Source organism: Musa acuminata, chromosome BXJ3-6, assembly GCF_036884655.1.
Source record: "Musa acuminata AAA Group cultivar baxijiao chromosome BXJ3-6, Cavendish_Baxijiao_AAA, whole genome shotgun sequence".
NCBI classification, from domain to species: Eukaryota; Viridiplantae; Streptophyta; class Magnoliopsida; order Zingiberales; family Musaceae; genus Musa; species Musa acuminata.
In genome coordinates, this window is record NC_088354.1 from 13894133 (window position 1) to 13914734 (window position 20602).

The window sequence follows — 20602 nt, forward strand, 5'->3', positions numbered from 1 at the left end:
AATAAAAATAAAAAAAAAAGTTGACTTGTTATGATGTCATAATAAAAAATATATATATAATCTATTCAAAAATAATATAAATGATCCAAATGAATTTTTAACCTCAATCAAATCAACTACAAGCCTAAAAATAATTTATCATAATGATTTACGAGCAATGACAATCAAATAGAGATATTATTTATCATATTTTTTCAATAGCATTTACAGTATTTTCAGTATCTCAATAAAAAATAATGTAAATATTATGAAAAAAATACTATAAATAAACCAAATAAAAACACTATAATAGTCTAAAACTAATAAAAAAATTAAGCAAATAAATTTGAGTCATATTTTATTTATTTATTAATTAGGAGTACTATTTGAGATAATTAACCACTACTAAAGGAATATTTTATGATAGATAATTAGTAATAGTATGTTTTCATATTTCTTATCAAAAATGACGATAATTATAATGTACTCTTTTAATTTTCATGAATAATGAACATCACGTTCAAAATTGATGTCGGCGTTTGAAACAAAGAGAGGATATATGTCGAGCATCAACATAAATGCTTTAATCAAAATTAGCCAAACACTTTATACATAGTTAGCAACAATATGCATGATTAGCAAGATAATATATATAAATAATAAATCAATAGTAAATTGCACATCATAGTTGATATGTTTTGAGTGGTTAAGGAGACAGACAGACAGACTCGAAATCTACTGGGCTTTGCTCAGAATCCTTCTACCTACGGTTAGATTATTTTTATTGGATCAACATGTTTGTAACTGATTTGGATTTGAGTCCAATATCATCTCGACTCCATAAGGAAAAGGATCAGCATGCTCTCTAATTAATTTAGATTTAAGTTCAATATTGATCCGATCCGATAAAGAAATCCCATATCCATCACCTCTTCATCCGATCCGATTGGAACATCTTATTGGTATCTACCTCCTCAGTCTATCATTTTTAGTAAAAATTATGGTATTAAAGATCTAATAAATTTTAAAAATTTTACATGAATGAAAAATACTTTTGTGGTTGTTTCGTTATAACGATATTGATCGGATTGATTTAGGCCCATAATTATAATTGGTAGTACATATTCTAATTGCCTTGGTCGAAAAAAAAAGCTCAGATCCAATCAAGATTGTTTTCATGTCCGTCTTAATCATAGTTATCCTTTATAAAATATTGAACTTGTAAAACTAATTAAGAGGCGTTCGTAATAATTATTTCTTCGATAGTCAAGTTAATTTTGTATTTGAACTAGTCGACCAGTCGGATAATTTCAATGAGGAGAATCTGAGGAGCCCCCTTTTATGGTGACTATGAGGATCATTACAATCAGGATTATCAATGATCATGAGATGATTATACATCGTTCTTGAGCTAAATCGAGATAAAGACATTATTTATCTCGAGTTCAAGGCACTTTTTGATGAGTTCAATCCAAACTAAAAATATATAACGCTAGTCATATAACGTTGATGTGCTACTCGGATCACCTATCGATTAGGTAGGATTGATATAGTCACAATAAGTCAAACGTGTTAACCATATACTGCTACCATACTATTGACTAGTCGATGTATCAACCACATAGTGATAACATTTCTGTCATATCATTCATCACCTATGACAAAAATTAATCACAAGATCAAATGACATATATAGATAATCTCATAACTCAAACTTTTGAATTGGATTGATGTTCAATTTGCATGTATAATAATACCCTAATTTCGTACTACTACAAATATTATCAAACACAATAGCATCAACCTTTCCAATTACTAAATAAATATCAAATCATTCATGAGTATTTTTACTTGGTCCGACGACCAGTCGTCACCTTCCAAATACTAAATTATTCATGAGGTATTTTGCCTGGTCCAGCCACCAGTCAACATCCTTTGTCGCATTGTGCACTTTGGTATCTTATCTACCTTAGATATCATGTCAATATGATTATAAATAGGACAGGAAAGTTAAAAGGAAGAGATCTCTTCTATAGAATAGTATGGATTCTAGAAAGTGATACCTCAATTGTCTTTGCCTTCGCCTTCCTACAACAAATGCATTTACATGGGTCTTGAAGCAATTTATAGAATCCATATATTTCTAACCTTTTTTTATTTGAAAAAATAGGTATCTTCCAATCAAGTGCAATTACAATAGCATGTGTTGGAAAAAAAACTAATTTTGTATTGGTAAAGATTGAAAGAAAAATGTAGAGCTACATGTATGAGTTTATGTTATTTATTTGTTGTAATGTCCAATCATTATTTATTCTAATCCTTGAACAATTTAATTCAAACTTGACTATAATAATAACTATAAAAATAAAATTTTAAAATTTTAATTATTTGGGATCAACTACAAAAATATTTTATCATTATTGAGTCCTTTAAAAATTCGTATCATTAGTTAAAAATTCAAACTTTCCTAGTAAAGTCTTTTTCGGGTCTCACTTTACCTCTCATTTAATTATTTCATCTCTTCAAACTATTTTATCTATATATCTTTTCATTCGTTATAAGAGCATATAATGTCTAATATGTTATAATTTTACTTATCAATGATTAAGTGCAAGAGCAAAAACAAAATCTTTATGTCATTTCACTTAACACATTAAAATGTACCAGCATGTCACATGAAATAATAATAATAATATTTATTCAGGAAAGTAAATAATGCAATTGAGGTAACTACTGCCAGATGATAATGAGGAAAGGCTGAACATTTAAGTGTAGTTGGTTGGACATTTTTCCTACAAGCACATGACATGCCTCACCAAAAAAATATGGCACCAACTTACTTGTTTTGTGTTCATGGATGTCCTCATGTAACCATGCATTGGTTTGTCTTCTGCCTCTCTTGTTCTACTGAGTTTGGAGCCATGGATTCTGCACTGGTGCTCTGTGGAGAGTGGAGGAAGGAGGATTGGATGCTTGAAGAGGTGATGCTGCTCTGTCTTGCCTTTGTAAGTTCATAATCTGTATCATCTGCCATGGAAGCTACAAAACCACCTCTCTCTTTTTTTTTTACTAAAAAGAAATGAATTATTATGAAGAAACAAATCATAATGTTCTTCAGAAATTTCTCTTGGTGGTACAACTATTATCATTTTTTAATGAGAAAATGCATCTCCCCACATCATTATCTTTTCTCCTGCCCACAGTTTCTGAAAGTGGCATCCCATTGAGTATAAATCAACAACTAGTCATATATATGTAGCTGGTGATCAACTACCAGAACCTGAACAATCGAAAGAAGCACAGGTATCAACAGTTGTCAGCACATCTGTCTTATAAACATCATCAATTTGGTTCAGTGGGTGCAGAGTACAATGTTTGCTCTCAACGTTCCAGCTCTAGAAAGCCAGAAGAGTGGTGTACAGAGATCAGTAAGCAGGCCTCACTTATCCTCTCTTTGGGGTTCATGTGCAGGTGTCAGAGTGGGAGCAAGTTTCAAGATCTAAACAGTGGTGAGCAAGTTTCAGGCTTTCTTACTCTGTTTCCTTCTTCTTGTCATTTTAATTGCATTAAAATGGTTTTTGATGGTAAATACCAGTTTGCTTGAGACAACCCATATCCCATTCCAAGAATATATCACTAAATATGTGTATGTATTCTTCCAAAATGAGTGATTTTTTTATATTTCTCTCTTTAAATTTTAGTTTAGCATATATATGATCTATCATATGGTATAATGTTCTTTTGGGCAATCATTGTGTGGGTGTAATGGCACATGATTTCCATCTCACTTTCAAATGCTTCCAAAAGCTTGGTGAAGGTGAAGACATTCCCCCAGCTTTCAAGGAATCGATACATCGACAGAAAGATTGTACTTCTCGGAATCCATGGGGGCAAAAGAACAGCAACAAAGAAACAAAATCCATCAGAGAAGCGGAGAAACCAAACCAACCCCACCCTGTCAGTCAACATCTTCTTCGAACTCTAGCATTTGAGCTTACTTTGTCCTCGGTTTGTTCTCCTTTTGTCGCCGTCGTTGCCGTCTCCTGATCGAACTCGGTAGTTGTTTTTATCTGAGAAGTAGACAGTATAATTGTTCATTCGTCCAAGAACATGATCACCGATCCTATATTATGATCTCGGCAACCGAAGCTATAGGAACCTGTACGTAGACGTTCTCTAATCTTGTAGTTGGCATTCGCCGTTCCTGTGTATGTTATCATGTGGCAGATGAAGCCTTCCTGTATCGCCAACCTAATCCTCACGAAGGGGTTCATCTCTGCGTCTTCCACCGCCACTGATTCCATGCATCGGTACGTGTACGGTTGCTCACTTCTTCTCTTAGTTCTAAAGATGATACGAGGGGTTGTCGCCCTTGGCGCAGGGATGACGCAGGTAGAAGACGACCTCAAAGGTTCAAGGTGGACAAGTACAAGGTTCTGTTTTCGGAGAGGGGATCAGGTTGCAAGCTTGAGTTGTTGAAGCTTGCCCTGTTCATCCTTGTGTTCTGCATGGGGTTGACGCTTGCTTTCTCGCCCCCAATCCACAAGGAGCAACAGCTGCTGCCCTCTGTTTCCAGGTACAGTTTTCGTCGGTTGGAAGAGTGCTTTGATGATTCAAGTAGATTTGATTCTGAATTCAAGACTCGTAGGTCTCGATTGGCAGATGCTGCACGGATTCGGCAGACGACGCTTTCAGATCCTCGATACGTATCGAATTTGGATGTCGATTGGGGTCGATTGTCCGATGTTGTTAAGGATATAAGCACCAAGGAAGGAGATCTCAACGTTGGCCTACTAAACTTCAACTTCTCTGAAGTCAGATCGTGGCAGCAAACAGTGCCACATGCAAAGCTCTCATCGGTGCATCTGAATTCTGCTGATACGAGCATCACTTGGGAGGTTCTCTATCCGGAGTGGATCGACGAGGAGGAAGAGTATGAAGTGCCTGCTTGTCCTTCTCTCCCTCGTCCCCAGGTCAAGAAAGGATCAAGATTCGATCTTGTTGCAGTCAAGCTGCCCTGTGATAGATCAGGCAGCTGGTCCAGGGATGTGGCCAGGTTGCACCTGCAGCTCGCGGCCGCCCAACTCGCTGCAGCTTCGCAGGTCCATGTCCTGCTAGTGACCGAGTGTCTCCCTATTCCAAACCTCTTCACCTGCAAAGATCTCATCGGACATGGAGGAAATCTTTGGCTGTACAAGCCTGACTCGACGGTATTGGAGGAGAAGCTTCGTCTTCCTATTGGGTCATGCAAACTCGCAATCCCCTTCGAAGCAAAAGGTCAGCCTCCATGGATGAGCAACAACAAGTAGTCATCCCTGTTTCGGCATGCAATCGCTTGCATTCATAAGCTGCTTTCGTGCACGCAGTGCGGTCGTACACGGAGGCAGGACGGCGAGAAGCATACGCCACGATACTGCACTCAGCAGAACGCTACGTCTGCGGCGCGATTGCAGCAGCCCGAAGCATCCGCTCGTCGGGGTCCGCAAGGGACCTCGTGATCTTGGTGGACGACACCATAAGCGAGCATGACCGCAGCGGCCTCGAAGCTGCGGGGTGGAAGGTCAGAACCATGGAGAGGATCCGCAACCCCAAGGCCAAGCGCGACGCCTACAACGAGTGGAACTACAGCAAGTTCCGGCTGTGGCAGCTCACGGAGTACGACAAGGTCGTCTTCCTCGACGCCGACCTCCTCGTGCTGAGGAACATCGATTTCCTGTTCGCGTTGCCTGAGATAACTGCGGTGGGGAACAACGCCGCCCTCTTCAACTCAGGCGTGATGGTGGTGGAGCCATCCAACTGCACATTCCAGCTGCTGATGGATCACATCGACGAGATAACGTCCTACAATGGCGGCGACCAGGGTTACCTGAATGAGATCTTCACATGGTGGCACCGCGTCCCCAAGAGCATGAACTTCTTGAAGCACTTCTGGGCTGGGAACACAGAGAGGAGGAGAGAGAAGAAGAACAGGTTGCTGGGAGCAGACCCACCGGCTCTCTACGTCGTTCACTACCTGGGGCTGAAGCCATGGCTGTGCTTCCGGGACTACGACTGTAACTGGGATCTGCGCACGTACTGGGGATTTGCCAGTGATGCAGCACACGAGACATGGTGGAAGGTGCATGATACCTTGACGGAGAAGCTGAAGGCCTTTTGTCTTCTAACAACCAAGACGAAGGCTTACTTGGAGTACAACAGGAGGCAGGCGGAGAAGGCGAGCTACCCTGACGGACACTGGAGGAAGAACATCACAGATCCAAGATTGCATGTCTGCGCAGAGAAGTTCTGCTCCTGGGAGAGCATGCTGGTGCATTGGGGTGAGAAGAACTCGTCCAATGATCGCCATACCAATGCGAATCCTTCTGCAGCTCTGCCTAGCTCGTAACGTTTAGGAGGAGGAGGAAGACGATTGCATCTGACAGACGATTCTTGTTCCGATTCATGTTCTTGCTTCCGAACCCCATAGATTTGCTTCATCTTACAAATGATTTCTCTCTCTCTCTCTTGTTGATGCATTTAGCTACAACAAAGTGCAAAATACGGGAGACGAAGCGAGTAGAGGTAGACACAGTGTTCGACTAAATCCATGAAATGTGTCCGTGCTCCCAAATCAGGTCACTGCATCACCATCCAAAAGACATGGGGAACTCCAACTCCTTTCCAAGAATTCTCGTTGTCGTTTCTGTCAGCAATCAATGACACCAAATTCCATTTCCTTTGGAAACCCATTAAATTCAGTGCCGGTGTGTGATTCCTCACAAGCTTACTCTGCACAATCCTTTTGCCTTTTTGCTTCCCACCCCCTCTCACGTGCTCAAAGTTAATGAGGTGAGATTTTGTCGGATCCATCTCGGAACTTGTCTTTCCTTAACCAGGAAAGGCTGGAATAAAGGGAAGGACTTGAGGCAGCACTTTTATCTGCATATCTCTCTCTCTCTCTCTCTCTCTCTCTCTCTCCGTTCCTCCGTAAAGTGTGATGCTCTCCACTGTTGATGACGCTGAACTATCATGTGAGGCTGCACCACGCTCAACAAACCGTCAAAACATAGGATTTTATAATATTTCTCTTTTTTATTCATATTTTAAATAAATTTATTCTTTTCATCGTATCTTTATATATTATTTGAATAGAGTGATGTAATGAATGATAGTGATATTCGAATTAGTTCGAGATTATGCGCATAGAAAATTTGATATGGTCAAGGAGATAGATTGGATGTCAGTTGAAAGATCGACTTATATAATAATCAAGATATGGATAGGTACTTGATATGATTCTTTTGATGCTTAAGTTAATTCTAAGATGAAGAATTAAATTATATAAATAATAATTGATCTTAATAAAATAGAGTAATATATTTTTATGATAGGTTTGGCCCAAATAAATATTTTATAATATAAATAAAATATATTTTTTAGATTCTTTATTATGACTTAGCTTAGGTGGCTATATTGTCGTCTAAGGTCTACTTCGACGTTGGCTATATTGTCGTCTAAGGTTTACTTCGTCTATCACTATATATCGAATAATGATTGAGATAAATATCTTTTCTATTATCGATTATAATTATATTCATTATTATATGCAAGAGAAGCGCATAGGCTACACATTCTTCGTGGGCGAGACTTAAAAGGCAAATGGTCTCCTGATAATATTGCTATTCTCTCTTCCTCTTTTTAAATCCAATTATTTCTCCCTTTTATTCATATTTTGATTTTATTAGTGCTTAGAATGTCTTTCAAGATTCTTTATGATCATGCATGTAGAAGGATCCTTCCTCAGAGTGACTTCTGGATGGACACTTGCACGGGGATGAGGAATATACTTGAAAATAATTTTTGTATGTCTTTGTATTTTTTTTCCTAAACTCTCTATTTTATTTCTTACATTATAACCTATTTTTAATTTAAACTAAGCTAGAATTTTCATTATTTTCTTCAAACAAAAACAACAACAAAGTGTTGTGATTTTTCTTTGAAGAGTGTGTATCCTATATTCATTGATGAATATTAAGGATGGATAGATCAGATGAACTGAGTGCATTCTAGCATACACTTGAACTTTACTTGGTTAAATTTCACATTTCATGTTTATCCTATATGCATTTTTTCCCTTGTTTAATCAATTCACATTTCATGTTAGCCATTGACCTCAGAGCTACCTCAATTGCTTTGAGGATTAGAATGTGAAGACACATATGAAGATCAGGTCACTTGGATAAATGATAAACAAAATCCTATAAATTAGAAAGAGTTCCAATTAACAGCTTCAAGCAAATCCCATAACCCATGAAGAATATAACTTACTTGCTACCATCTTAGAGAGAGGATCTTTAATAGAATTAAGATGAGAACTACACAAGTTCATCAAGAAATCCATGGAGTAACATGGACAATAAATATGAGATGTCAATTACCTAGTCTTTACACTAATTACCTGTTCCAGTATCAGTAAATATAGTTACGTGATATCATTTCCTTTCAACAACAAGTTTCAGTAATCTTATCAGAATCTTAGCCATAGAAATAGCCTCTTGTTTTCATCTTAATTAGGTATTATTATGATATTAGCTTGTAATCTATGAATTTTTTTTGTTACTTGATCTAATCTCTGGGCTGCAAAGAAGTTTTTCGGCACCTTGTTTATTGGAATGTAGCCATATAATCGACATGCAGTGAATTCTATTGTTCTCTGTTGACTTCAGCTTTTAATTAGGTCATTGAGAATATCGAAATTTATTTCTTACTCCTGATGGTGAATCTCAATCTATGATCTTAGGTGACACAAATGGGTGTCGTGTTGCTCTCTCAGTCATGAGTTGTTCCAACTTTAAATCCTAGACTTGAGCTTTCATCAACCAAATATAATGTCACCTTCTTATCGGCCTTCTTCTTGTCGTCGAAGATTCATTTCGCTTAATGATGCAACATGACACAATCGAAGGTTTAGATCATGCTTGGATTACATCAGGTTGATCATAGCGTTCTAAGTGTTACCTGAGAAGTTTATTCCCATAAGTTGACTTCCCGATCATGCATCATATCGTAATGCAGTAAGCACATTATCATAAATTGGCTTGAAACAATGAAATTGTTGATCAGTTGTGAAAGAAATTAGCTCATAAAAGCATTGTTCTACTAAATCTGTAATTAGTTCAGTGGTTCGTCAAATGGCTTGTGATGCTACTGTTGCTGCAATGGCATTAGAGACGACTGTCTCTGTTCATATTAATTTCCCTTCCAACTTTACTTGTACTTTCCATGTGCAGTAAAAATCTCATTGATTGTTGATTGAATGAGGGACTTTTTCTTCCACTGAGTGACTGCCTTCAATTAGACTCAGTACTTTATGTTTCATTGACACAGCAATCACAACAACTTCTCTTCTGAATTGACACACAGCGAAAATAAACAGGTAGATGAGATGTCATTTTTGTCTCGATCTTTTTGTGACGAAATAAAAGACCAGGACCGTTCAAAAATAATTATAATTATCCTTTTTTCTTCGAGAGATCATTGTTCCTCGATGTGATCTGAAAGGTGGTATTCTCTTCGTAAAGAGAGAGTGTTTCAGCAGCATGAATGGACAAGAAGAATGGAAAAGGCATGACATGTGACACAGTGCAGAAGGTTTAGTTTGGATCCAAGGAAGCCTTGGAATTCAATGCTTGCGTTCGTCACTCGTTAAGAGAAGAGTCGTCTGTGTGCGTGTGTGTGTGTGCTTGAGAGAGAGAGAGAGAGAGAGAGAGAAACCCTAGGGATGTGGAAAAGCCTGCGAGCTTTCACGAGGAGCACAGCTGTACCATCGATCATTTGGTGGCTTCCCTATCTCGCTCTACCGCTCCATTATTTTATTGCCCTCACTACATCCAATTCAGCAAACAAGAAACAAAACATGTCCCACATCCTATGGCAAAAAGCTCTACAGAAGTCTCAGTGCATTAAATCCCTTCCCTCCTATCTTCCCCTACCCTTCCCTCGCACCCAATAAATTTGGTCTATAGCTCCTTTGGGTTATATAAGGTCCACTTTGTTAGGTTTCTTGGATCAACAGCGGTGTCCTCAATCTCCATATATTCTCTCCTTTCTCCCCCCTCCCTCTCCTCCAACCCACATCTCTTTCTTGGCACAAGACCAATGCCATCGACTGTTCTTTATGGAGAATAACATTAGCAGCAACAATGGTGGCTCTTGGGATCTTGAGGTGAGCATGGGGAGTCAATTCCCCTTTGATCACACCCCTTTGGAATTGTTTCAGACTGCTGACCCATTCCAGCCCCACGTCAATTCTCCGAGCTTTGCTAACACCCATGCCAGCGTCCAAGGAGGGAGGGAAGGGGAGCAGGAAGAGGAAGAGGAAGCTCTGGGGGCCATGAAGGAGATGATGTACAGGATCGCCGCCATGCAGCCGGTGGACATCGACCCCTCCACCATAAAGAAGCCCATGCGGCGCAACGTGCGGATCAGCGACGACCCGCAGAGCGTGGCGGCGCGGCACCGGCGCGAGCGGATCAGCGAGAGGATCCGCATCCTCCAGCGGCTCGTCCCGGGGGGCACCAAGATGGACACCGCCTCCATGCTCGACGAGGCCATTCGGTACGTCAAGTTCCTCAAGAGGCAGGTGCATGATCTGCAGTCCAACCCTCAGCCACCAGCAGCGCAGATCGGGGTGGTCGACGGGACCGTCGTCGGAGCCGTGGAGTGGCCCGCGACGGCTGAGGCTCGTGCCTCTTCTTCGCCCTCCTCCTCATCCTCCGCCATGAGAGCTCCACTGGGACTAGGGTTCGGCTTCGGTGAGCAGGGTGCCCACCAGCCCAGGCACTAAGCTTCCAGAGGTCAGTACGAAGCCTGGATGGAAACGATTGATAGCTGGTAATTTAGCTCATAATTCCCTGCAATGTTGTAGTCGAGGTGCAATCCAAACAACGTAGCATATAAACAAGGTGGTAGCTTGGAAGGTGTACATAGAACTTCTATTTGATCATAGTTTGCTTCTGCGTGCTCTCCTTCTTTTACATTCTGCTCTTCTTCATGTGTGTTACAGTCTGGTCGATGGTCTCATGATAACACTGGCCTTTGGCTCACGTCAGTGTATGACTGCTTCGATGTGCAAGCCATAAGAATATATATATATATATATATATATATGCTCACATATATGTATGATCATCTGCATTGTTTGATGTTACAACTAATGATTGCTATGTTGGACGTTAGTTGAGGAGTGTTTCTTCCTCGGGAAAGAAGAGAAGAAGAAAAGAACAAAATGTTTCTCAAATTGACGCATTACACGTACATGTAAGAAGAAATCTACGTACACTAAGTGTTCGACAAGAGAAGATATCATATGCATGAGAATCATATGTATAACGAGACGGAAACAAATGAGTCACCCTTTGTCTTTTTACCAAAGGAAACTTGCATGGGAACTTGAAACCCTACACCAACAGTGATTCTGATATTATATATTAGTATGGATATTCTGTAGATAGTTCTTCACATGCACTCACTAGCGGAGAGAGAAGGTGATCCAATACATTGCAGATGATGCCGTTTGTCTCGGGCACACACAGGCATACAATACGTCGGCAATGCTGGACAGTGAAGGACGTCAAATGACAACGATGATACGTATGGCACAGCATCGAGCTCAGCACAGCCTCAGCCAACGGTGCAATAAAGTATGTGCACTCCTTGGAGCCGACGCTGTTGAAATGACAGAAAGTTAGAAGGTTTAAAGGTCACAAAGATAAAGAAGGGGAAGGCAGCAGAACTCCAAAGCGTCTTGTCCAACGACGGCTGTTGAAATGGTCAACGTTTGTCAGCAGCTGATGCTGGAGATGATATGAAGTAGCAAAGGTCAACTGAGAATTTAATGTTCGTTGTTTTGTTCTGTAATGTGCTAAGCTAGATGGAATGTAATTGAAATATAGTATAGATAACATTTTTTATGAGGCAATCAATCTCTGCAGATGCCGATGATGAGAAACTGATGAAGAACTATAAATGTGAGATCTTTCATATGCTTTCATCCTTTTTCTCTCTTCTTTTTCAAGTCAAGTATGAGGTTGGAAGAATTAATGTCAGCTTACAGCCATCACAGAGAATGAAATATGCATGCTTTGACAGCAGAGTTCATAGTTCATCTGGAAGTTTAGGGCACATGAGAAATATGGCATTGCAGCATGAAAGCATACGAAAGATCTCACATTTGCAGAAATTTCTTGAAGTGGATCGAAAGAACTTGTAGCGAAGAGGTCTACCACAAGCAGAAGTTGATACATCAAAGCTCAGCTACATGAGTAACTTGAATTACTTATGCTTGACTGCTAGAACAGTATTATTTTACCTTGACTCAGCTCCAAGATAAAGACAGGAGGCATCCTCTGATGAGGCATAGAGCTCTGCTTTTGATACTTGGGGAGTTCTGACCAAAGTCTATCATTGATCTAAACTATTCCAGAGATGATGTGGTAAAGATTTGGAAGCTTTGTGCCTCATATATTTTATTGCCCATTCACCTTCTGCTCCCACTCGTCGATATCCTGACATGCACACAGCCGATGGTTCTTTTCCAGCTGCACCAGTGCCAGATCCATTGTTTCTTTAGCTGGTAGATTCCCCATTTTTGTCATAGAATAATTGACAGTGGACGCCAGAGACATACATAAACTAATCTATCATACAAGCTTTCATTGGCTGTTCCAAAGCACCTACTCCTAAGTGGTATCTGGAAACAGGAGGCTTCATCTGTGCTTCGTTGTGGCTGCTTCCAACTCGTTTGATCATGGAAGTGTTGAAGATGATGATGATGTTGTTGATGTAACAGTAACATGGAATAGGGAGTGAGAAAATGCTCTGCTATGACCTTGAGCTGCACCAAGTTTTGATGGTTCTTTAATGGAAGAAGAGGGAAAAATTAGCCATTAAGGCAAATGATCAACCCAAAGACCTCCTCTTGACAGAATATTCTAACAAGGTAGGTCCTTGTCCTATTCCCCCAGACTGCATTTTGTTTGATGGTTTAACAGGCAGCAGGACTCAATCAATTCCTCCTCCTTCCATTCACCTTTGACCAACTCAAACCAGAAGCAATGGAATCAAGTGTCTGTAAGTGGTTTCTGGTTTCAAAGGGCACCATCTTGTGGTGCATCTTATTCTACTCTTCTCAATGGGACAAACTCGCAACCCCTACAATTCAAGCCATTGACTCTGTCTTAGAGAAGTAATATGGTCGATAAAAGCTAGTGGAAGAGCAGCGGATACAAACTCTGGTTTCATTCACAGGCCATGGTATTTGTGATTCCAGAGATGGTAAAGAAAAGCAATCGTTAAGTGCTATGTATTTCTCTGGCTATAAAAGGCTTGTCCGCACCTCCATTCCTCACCAAGTTAGCTAAAGAGAGAGAAAAGCTTGTGGGAAGTGATCGCCAAGTGTTGGAGAGAGATGGAGAGCACAGTTGGGCAGGTCATAAAATGCAGAGGTTCGTATCCTCTATTGAAGATGCACCTTTCTTGTCTCTGTGCTGTCAGACACAACTCACGTTTCTTTTGTGTGTAGCTGCTGTTGCATGGGAGGCAGGGAAGCCATTGGTGATCGAAGAGGTGGAGGTGGCACCACCTCAGGCGATGGAGGTTCGATTGAAGATCCTGTACACATCACTCTGCCACACTGATGTTTACTTCTGGGAAGCCAAGGTAGGTGTATCTTGCAGATTCTCTTTCCAATGACCAAATACATCTCTTTTTCTTCGAATTTTCATATAAATTTGTCGTCTGAATTCTAATTGGCATTCTTTCATTTCTTGTAGGGTCAAAAACCAATCTTTCCAAGAATCTTGGGCCATGAGGCAGCAGGGTACTGCTACATTTCATCCCTTCTCTCTTTGTTTCTCAGCATCAATTACTTTCAGCACCATTTCACCTCAGCTTCCATGTGTTTGGTGATTAGGATCGTAGAGAGTGTTGGAGAGGGAGTGACGGATCTGGCACCAGGGGATCATGTCCTCCCAGTCTTCACAGGAGAATGCAAAGAATGTGCACACTGCTTGTCCGAAGAGAGCAACATGTGCAACCTCCTGAGGATAAACACCGACAGGGGAGTGATGCTCAGCGATGGCCAGTCGAGGTTCACCATCAAAGGCAAGCCCATCAACCACTTTCTTGGCACCTCCACCTTCATCGAGTACACCGTCGTCCACAGCGGCTGCGTCGCCAAGATCAATCCCTTGGCCCCCCTCGACAGAGAGGGAGTGACGGATCTGGCACCAGGGGATCATGTCCTCCCAGTCTTCACAGGAGAATGCAAAGAATGTGCACACTGCTTGTCCGAAGAGAGCAACATGTGCAACCTCCTGAGGATAAACACCGACAGGGGAGTGATGCTCAGCGATGGCCAGTCGAGGTTCACCATCAAAGGCAAGCCCATCAACCACTTTCTTGGCACCTCCACCTTCAGCGAGTACACCGTCGTCCACAGCGGCTGCGTCGCCAAGATCAATCCCTTGGCCCCCCTCGACAAAGTGTGCGTGCTCAGCTGCGGCTTCTCAACTGGTGAGACCACTTCCACTTCCAGTTTTAGTTCAATGCACTCATATGATCAATTCCTTGGATGATCATTCTTCTGCTCTTAGGCTTTGGTGCCACTGTCAATGTCGCCAAACCAACGAAGGGCTCGACGGTGGCAGTTTTCGGACTGGGTGCAGTAGGCCTTGCTGTGAGCTTCACTTTCTCCTCCTCTCTGTCCTATCTTGCTCTGCAGCTTCAACTTGCTGACACAAATTTGTATTGGTAGGCCGCGGAAGGTGCAAGAGTCTCAGGGGCTTCAAGGATCATTGGAGTTGATGTGAACCCCAAGAGATTTGAAGAAGGTAATGAATCAAATCAATCTCTCTCTCTCTCTCTCTAACATGATCATGACTGCAAATTTTCATTTAATGGACTACTTGTTGCTCTGTTTTACCAGCCAAGAAGTTTGGAGTCAACGAATTCGTGAATCCAAAAGACTATGACAGACCTGTTCAGGAGGTTTGTGATCTTCTTAGCACTTCTTGCGGAGTATGAGCTTAAGGTACAATAGAGTTCGATTCTTTGCTCCAGGTGATTGCTGAAATGACCGGCGGTGGAGCCGACCGGAGCGTGGAGTGCACCGGGAACATCGACGCCATGATATCTGCGTTCGAGTGCGTTCATGATGTAAGAAGCTTTGAACTCTATGAGCTCATACCTGGAAGCACTCTGACATCGGTGCCTCTAACATTGCCCAGGGTTGGGGAGTGGCTGTGCTGGTTGGTGTGCCTCATAAAGACGCTGTCCTCAAGACTCATCCTGTTAATTTCTTGAACGAAAGGACCCTCAAAGGGACTTTCTTCGGGAACTACAAACCTCGATCTGATCTCCCCTCAGTGGTTGAGAGATACATGAACAAGGTAGGTACACTCGTTGCCGAAGCCTCTCTCTTTCTCTCTATCACTCTAATGGTAATGGATTGAAGGAGCAACCGTTGGCTATGTTTGTATTGTGCAGGAGATAGAGTTGGAGAAGTTCATCACGCATGAAGTGACCTTCTCAGAGATCAACAAGGCATTCGACTACATGCTCCAAGGGGCCAGCCTCAGGTGCATCATCCGCATGGATGGCTGAGGCTTGTCCTCCTCCTTCCTCCAGGATGCAGCTACATACCGTAGAACCTCAATTACCTTGCCTTGACTTTTACTAAAATGGAGTGTATTTTTATTTCTGTAATTAATGCTTGCCGTAAATAATGCAAGATGCCCCTATAGCTCAGTGGTAGAGCGTCAGTCTTGTAAACTGAAGGTCTGTAGTTCGATCCTGCATGGGGGCATTTTGTATTTTAACCTTTTTTGTTAATATTGAATAAATAAACATTGTTGTAATATTTACTTAAAATATTATGTCAAACTAAATTAAAAGAGGAGAGAAAATTATCTAAGGATATTGTTGGTAAACAAATGTGCGGATGAGTTAAGACACCCGTGGGTCGTGAGTGGCTGCCTTCCTGTAAAAATAGCCTTCGTCGGGTGATTCCCGACTTTGGCCCCTCAAACGAGCAAGTCAGTGGAGTGTCTAATTGATTTTTGCCTCTCCCCTCTTGTTTTTGGGCCAGATGCCGGCCAGAGATCTTTATATTACTGTACATGGGTCGGTCGTATACGGGTTGGCGTCGTGGACGTGCCAAACAGTGCCTTGGTACGGATTCTGACTTGGCGTGTCTTGAGGGCGGCGACGTCTCGGGATTCCCGAGACGTGATGTGCCGAGCAACGCCTTAGTACGGTCTCTAACTCAGCGTGTCTTGGGGGCGGCATTGTACCGAGATTCCCGGGATGAGACGTGCTGAGCAGTGCCTTAGTACGAATTCTAACCTAGTGTGTGGTGTCTATTGTGATGCGTCTTGGACCCAAAAAATACCGTATAAGATATAATATATTATAAATATAAATTAGATTCATGAATTTGTTGACTATTATCACTAAATGGAACTTAGCGATAATAGTGACTACTCCGTATATAAAACCCCCACCGCCTTTCTATCATCTCTACTTGCGGGGCGTCATCCTACGCTTCCATTGGGTTCCCCCCAGGTATGTGTTCGTAATTCTCAACCTTTCTGTCTTGCAATCGCCTTCTCATTTCCTCGATCGATCTGCGATCCGTGTCGTCTTCTCTCATTGCTTGTTACGATATTGGGCTTTGCCGAGTAATTTGGTCATCCAATCACGTAGATTGAAGTCGGCCGCTCTGATAATTTAGGGCTTATGTATTGATCACTAATTGGTGAGGTCTTTATGCGTCGATTGATTTAGACTGCTATGGAGATCATTTGTAGATCTCTGTTGGTTTGGCTGTAGCATCGATGTTCTAATGTCTTACATTTGTGAGCTACTCTGGTTTTACATTTCGCATTGCCGTACGCTTATTCGTCGACTCTGAGGTGTTTAGTATTGTTTGTGTTACTGAAGACATCAATTGAAGTCAGATGCTATCATCTCCTTGCAGTTGAAATTTTGTAATGCTTCCTCTGTCTCCTTACAATGCAAAAGAAGAAACCTTATGGTTCAAATAGTTTGTCAGAATTCATATGAAACATGGGAAAATAGTGCGTCTGATGTGCTGCTGCTGACCATAAAAGCCAGTTCGTCGTCGATAAAGAGTAGATTGGCGATGATGATGATGATGATGGATTTCCTGGGCCGGTTTGGGCTCCCTTCGTCCATAGAACGTCGCCTTGGCCCGACAACTGGTGCAGCGGAAGCGGAACTCGTCAAAGGCGAAGACTGGGGAGGAGGTAAACAACACCTCCGCTCAACGGACGGGAGTTCTTCTACCAGCCAACGGTTGTCCCCTTGTTCCGGATGCAAATTCTACGGAGCACGGAATGCTCCGATCTCAACCGTCCGTTTAATTCTGATCAAATGATATTTATTTCTTGCCAAAGCCAGTGGACGGATGAGATTTAATACAAGAGTGAGATGGACGGTTCACGGAGGACTTAGCTTCGAGTTTCGTGCGGCTCCTCGGGTTCCCTGCTCTCGTAGAATAGCTTGGCCGTCTCCCTTCCTCTTCGCATCGCTTTCCTCCTCGCCTACGCTATGTACGTATGTGTCTCGTCTCTCTCACTTCTGCGTGTGTCTACATCGATCTCACCGTCTTCCATTCATCTGTCATGTTGGTGGTGCTTGTAAGTGACAAGACGAGAAAGATACCGGAGATATAAGGAGGAGCCATGGCGCCCAGTAGGCTCCGAATGGCACTAGGGGCCGTGAAGGACCAGACGAGCATCGGCCTGGCGAAGGTGAGCAACAGCACGACGATGTCGGAACTGGACGTGACCATCGTGAAGGCGACGCGGCACAACGAGTTCCCGGCCGAGGAGAAGCACGTACGGGAGATCCTGAGCCTGACGTGCTACTCCCGGGCCTACATCGGCGCGTGCGTGTCGTTGCTGTCGAGGCGGTTAGGCAAGACCCGGAGCTGGGCGGTGGCCCTCAAGACCCTCATCCTCATCCACCGCCTCCTCTCCGAGGGCGACCCGGCGTATGAGCAGGAGATCTTCTTCGCCACGCGCCGGGGCACGCGGATGCTCAACATGTCCGACTTCAGGGACACGTCGAGGTCCGACGCCTGGGACTTCTCCGCTTTCGTGAGGACGTACGCGCTCTACCTGGACGAGCGGCTGGACTACAGGATGCATGGCCGGCGCAAGCGGCGGGGCAGCAGGAGCAACATCTACAAGGAGGAGGAGGAGGAGAAGGAGAAGGCAGCTGCGGCATCGACCTCTAAGGCGACGCCTGTGAGGGAGATGAAGACCGAACAGATCTTTACGAGGACGCAGCAGCTTCAGCAACTTTTGGAACGCTTCCTCGCGTGCCGGCCTACAGGTGTGGCATAGCCATGGTGTAAGAGGAGGCCGATCAGTTTTGGGTTTCGTTCGACGGGCTAATGCGTTGCTCCTCGGTCAAAATATACATGTAGGTGCAGCGAAACACAACCGCATCGTGGCCGTGGCGCTTTACCCGCTGGTGAAGGAGAGCTTCCAGATCTACTTGGATCTCGCCGACATTATGAGCATCTTCGTCGATCGCTTCATGGAGCTCCAAGTCCCCGATTGCATTCGGGTGCACGACATTTTCTCCCGCCTCTCCAAGCAGTTCGACGAGCTCGAAGTCTTCTATGGCTGGTCCAAGTCCGCCGGCATCTGCCGCTCCTCCGAGTACCCCGAGGTCGAGCGCATCACGACCAAGAAGCTCGACATCATGGACGAGTTCATCCGCGACAAGGCCGCCCTGACCCACACCAAGCGGCAGCGCAGCCTCGAGGCGGACCGCGACGCATCCGACGACGCCAAACCTCCCGAGGAAGAGCCCGAACACAACATGAACGCTGTCGAGTCATCGCCCGAGCCGGAGGACGACACCGAAGATACGAAGGAGGAGCGTGCGATCGCCGAGGTTAAGACTGACGTCGCAGATGCGAAGCAAGAAGAGGAAGAAGCAGAAGCAGATTTGCTGAACTTGAAGGAAGACGCGATGACCAGCGAGGAAAACGGGGACATGCTGGCACTGGCGCTGTTCGACGGCAACATGGCGGACGCAGCGCCTAAATGGGAGGCGTTCACGAACAACGACAACTCGTCGGACTGGGAGACGGCATTGGTCCAGACGTCGAGCAATCTGTCGGGCCAGAAAGCGTCTTTCGGCGGCGGCTTCGACATGATGCTGCTGGACGGAATGTACAACCAGGCGCAGGCCGCCGTGGGCCACGCACACTTGGGTAGCGGGAGTGGGAGTAGCGTCGTGGTCCATGCGCCTGCACCACAGCCAGTGCTGGCATTGCCGGCCCCGCTTGAAGGCGGCACGACCAGCGGTGGCCGGGATCCGTTCGCGGCGTCGTTGATGGTGCCACCGCCCTCGTACGTCCAGATGTCGGAGATGGAGAGGAAGCAGCATCTGCTCGTGGAGGAGCAGCAGCTGTGGAAACAGTACTCTAAGGATGGAATGCAAGGCCAGCTAGCGTTGGCCAAGCTGCAGCAGCAGTTTCCTCCTGCCGCTTATCCGACAGGTGCGTATGCTCGTATGTTCTGAAATAGTTTAAGATGATAAGTTAGCTGTATGATCTTTTCCCGCATGATGATGCGCCTAAGTTGTCGCAACCTTGTAATGGTGATCATAGGATGTGATAGTGCTTTCTCAGGTATACTTATGTTCACTATTAATGATCATACGTGGAACATATGTGAATCATCTTAATGCGTAGGGATATTTATGATGATACATACAGATCCTTTCGGGATTTGGCTTCGGATCCTTGGTGGATCCATCCTATTCGAATTGGATCCGGCAATGCCCTTATTTGCGGCAACTCAAGGCTTGACCTAATGACATCGGGGATGTAGACAGAACACCATCATCATCATCATCGTCGACATGATCCGGGTTCTCCATGCACCACATGCGCTCGCATGCATGCATCACATACCATCCCGTTGGAGGATTAGGATGACCAGATTCCTCTTTTATTGAAATTACCAAATTAGGCTTCTCACGTGACCATCACGCCCTTCTTTTTATCTCTTCTTTTACAGCAATGATATGGGATGGAGATTAGAATCTATTCCTTCTGAAAAGGCCAACGGTGGTGATGCTGATAAGTAAGGTATGGAGGGTAGTTTGGTCACATCAGGAAATGAAGCAATTATTAGACAGGAAGAGACTCGCGGCAACCATTGGAAGTGCTTCCCACAACTGTCCTTGAAATGTTTTCACCACCTATCGAAGGGGTTGAGGATATCCCATCTAATTACCAATTTGAGATATCTTATGAATATTTATTTTAATCCGAAACTCGATACATGATAGTTATATTATAAAAAAAGAAAAAAAATTATCCTACAAAAATATCACGTCAGTAAAATTTAAATAAAAATTATTCTTGATACATAAGATATCTATTTAATCATCGACAATCAGTAAAGTAGAGAGTCAATTATAAAAGATAAATATAAATCTAATTTTTTGAGGTAAATATTATTTTTCTACTTTATAAATCCACTTCAGAGCCTAATTTCAAGGTTATTTTTTGAACTTTAAAGGACTACGTTAAGAG

The 20602-nt window shown here is 43.2% G+C and overlaps 4 protein-coding genes and 1 non-coding gene across 6 annotated transcripts; all 5 read left to right on the plus strand.

Moving 5' to 3' along the window:
- The first annotated feature begins 3352 nt into the window (after positions 1–3352).
- LOC103988142 (putative UDP-glucuronate:xylan alpha-glucuronosyltransferase 3) lies at positions 3353–6605 on the plus strand. The gene is made up of 5 exons (XM_009406679.3): positions 3353–3488; positions 3787–4289; positions 4361–4555; positions 4628–5256; positions 5346–6605. The coding sequence occupies exons 2-5, from the start codon at positions 4198–4200 to the stop codon at positions 6362–6364; spliced, it is 1935 nt and encodes a 644-aa protein (XP_009404954.2). The 5' UTR covers positions 3353–3488; positions 3787–4197; the 3' UTR covers positions 6365–6605.
- A 3384-nt stretch (positions 6606–9989) lies between these two features.
- LOC135640373 (transcription factor HEC3-like) lies at positions 9990–11087 on the plus strand. Its single transcript, XM_065154734.1, has one exon. It carries the CDS (start codon positions 10136–10138, stop codon positions 10802–10804), a length of 669 nt encoding a protein of 222 aa, XP_065010806.1. The 5' UTR covers positions 9990–10135; the 3' UTR covers positions 10805–11087.
- Positions 11088–13304: 2217 nt separating this feature from the next.
- On the plus strand, positions 13305–15875 carry LOC103988144 (alcohol dehydrogenase 3). 2 transcript variants are annotated; one of them, XM_065154977.1, is made up of 11 exons: positions 13305–13463; positions 13541–13677; positions 13791–13837; positions 13931–14107; positions 14384–14532; positions 14613–14695; positions 14774–14849; positions 14945–15006; positions 15079–15174; positions 15246–15407; positions 15505–15875. In XM_065154977.1, the coding sequence occupies exons 1-11, from the start codon at positions 13427–13429 to the stop codon at positions 15619–15621; spliced, it is 1143 nt and encodes a 380-aa protein (XP_065011049.1). In that variant the 5' UTR covers positions 13305–13426; the 3' UTR covers positions 15622–15875. The 2 variants fall into 2 exon arrangements, with proteins under 2 accessions (XP_065011049.1, XP_009404957.2); XM_009406682.3 differs by having other exon boundaries at positions 13931–14532.
- On the plus strand, positions 15752–15823 carry TRNAT-UGU (transfer RNA threonine (anticodon UGU)). Its single transcript has one exon. It is a non-coding gene; the product is annotated as a tRNA-Thr (tRNA).
- Positions 15876–17592: 1717 nt separating the features above from the next.
- On the plus strand, positions 17593–19581 carry LOC103988474 (putative clathrin assembly protein At1g03050). The gene is made up of 2 exons (XM_009406999.3): positions 17593–18378; positions 18473–19581. The coding sequence occupies exons 1-2, from the start codon at positions 17724–17726 to the stop codon at positions 19579–19581; spliced, it is 1764 nt and encodes a 587-aa protein (XP_009405274.2). The 5' UTR covers positions 17593–17723.
- The last annotated feature ends 1021 nt before the right edge of the window (positions 19582–20602 follow it).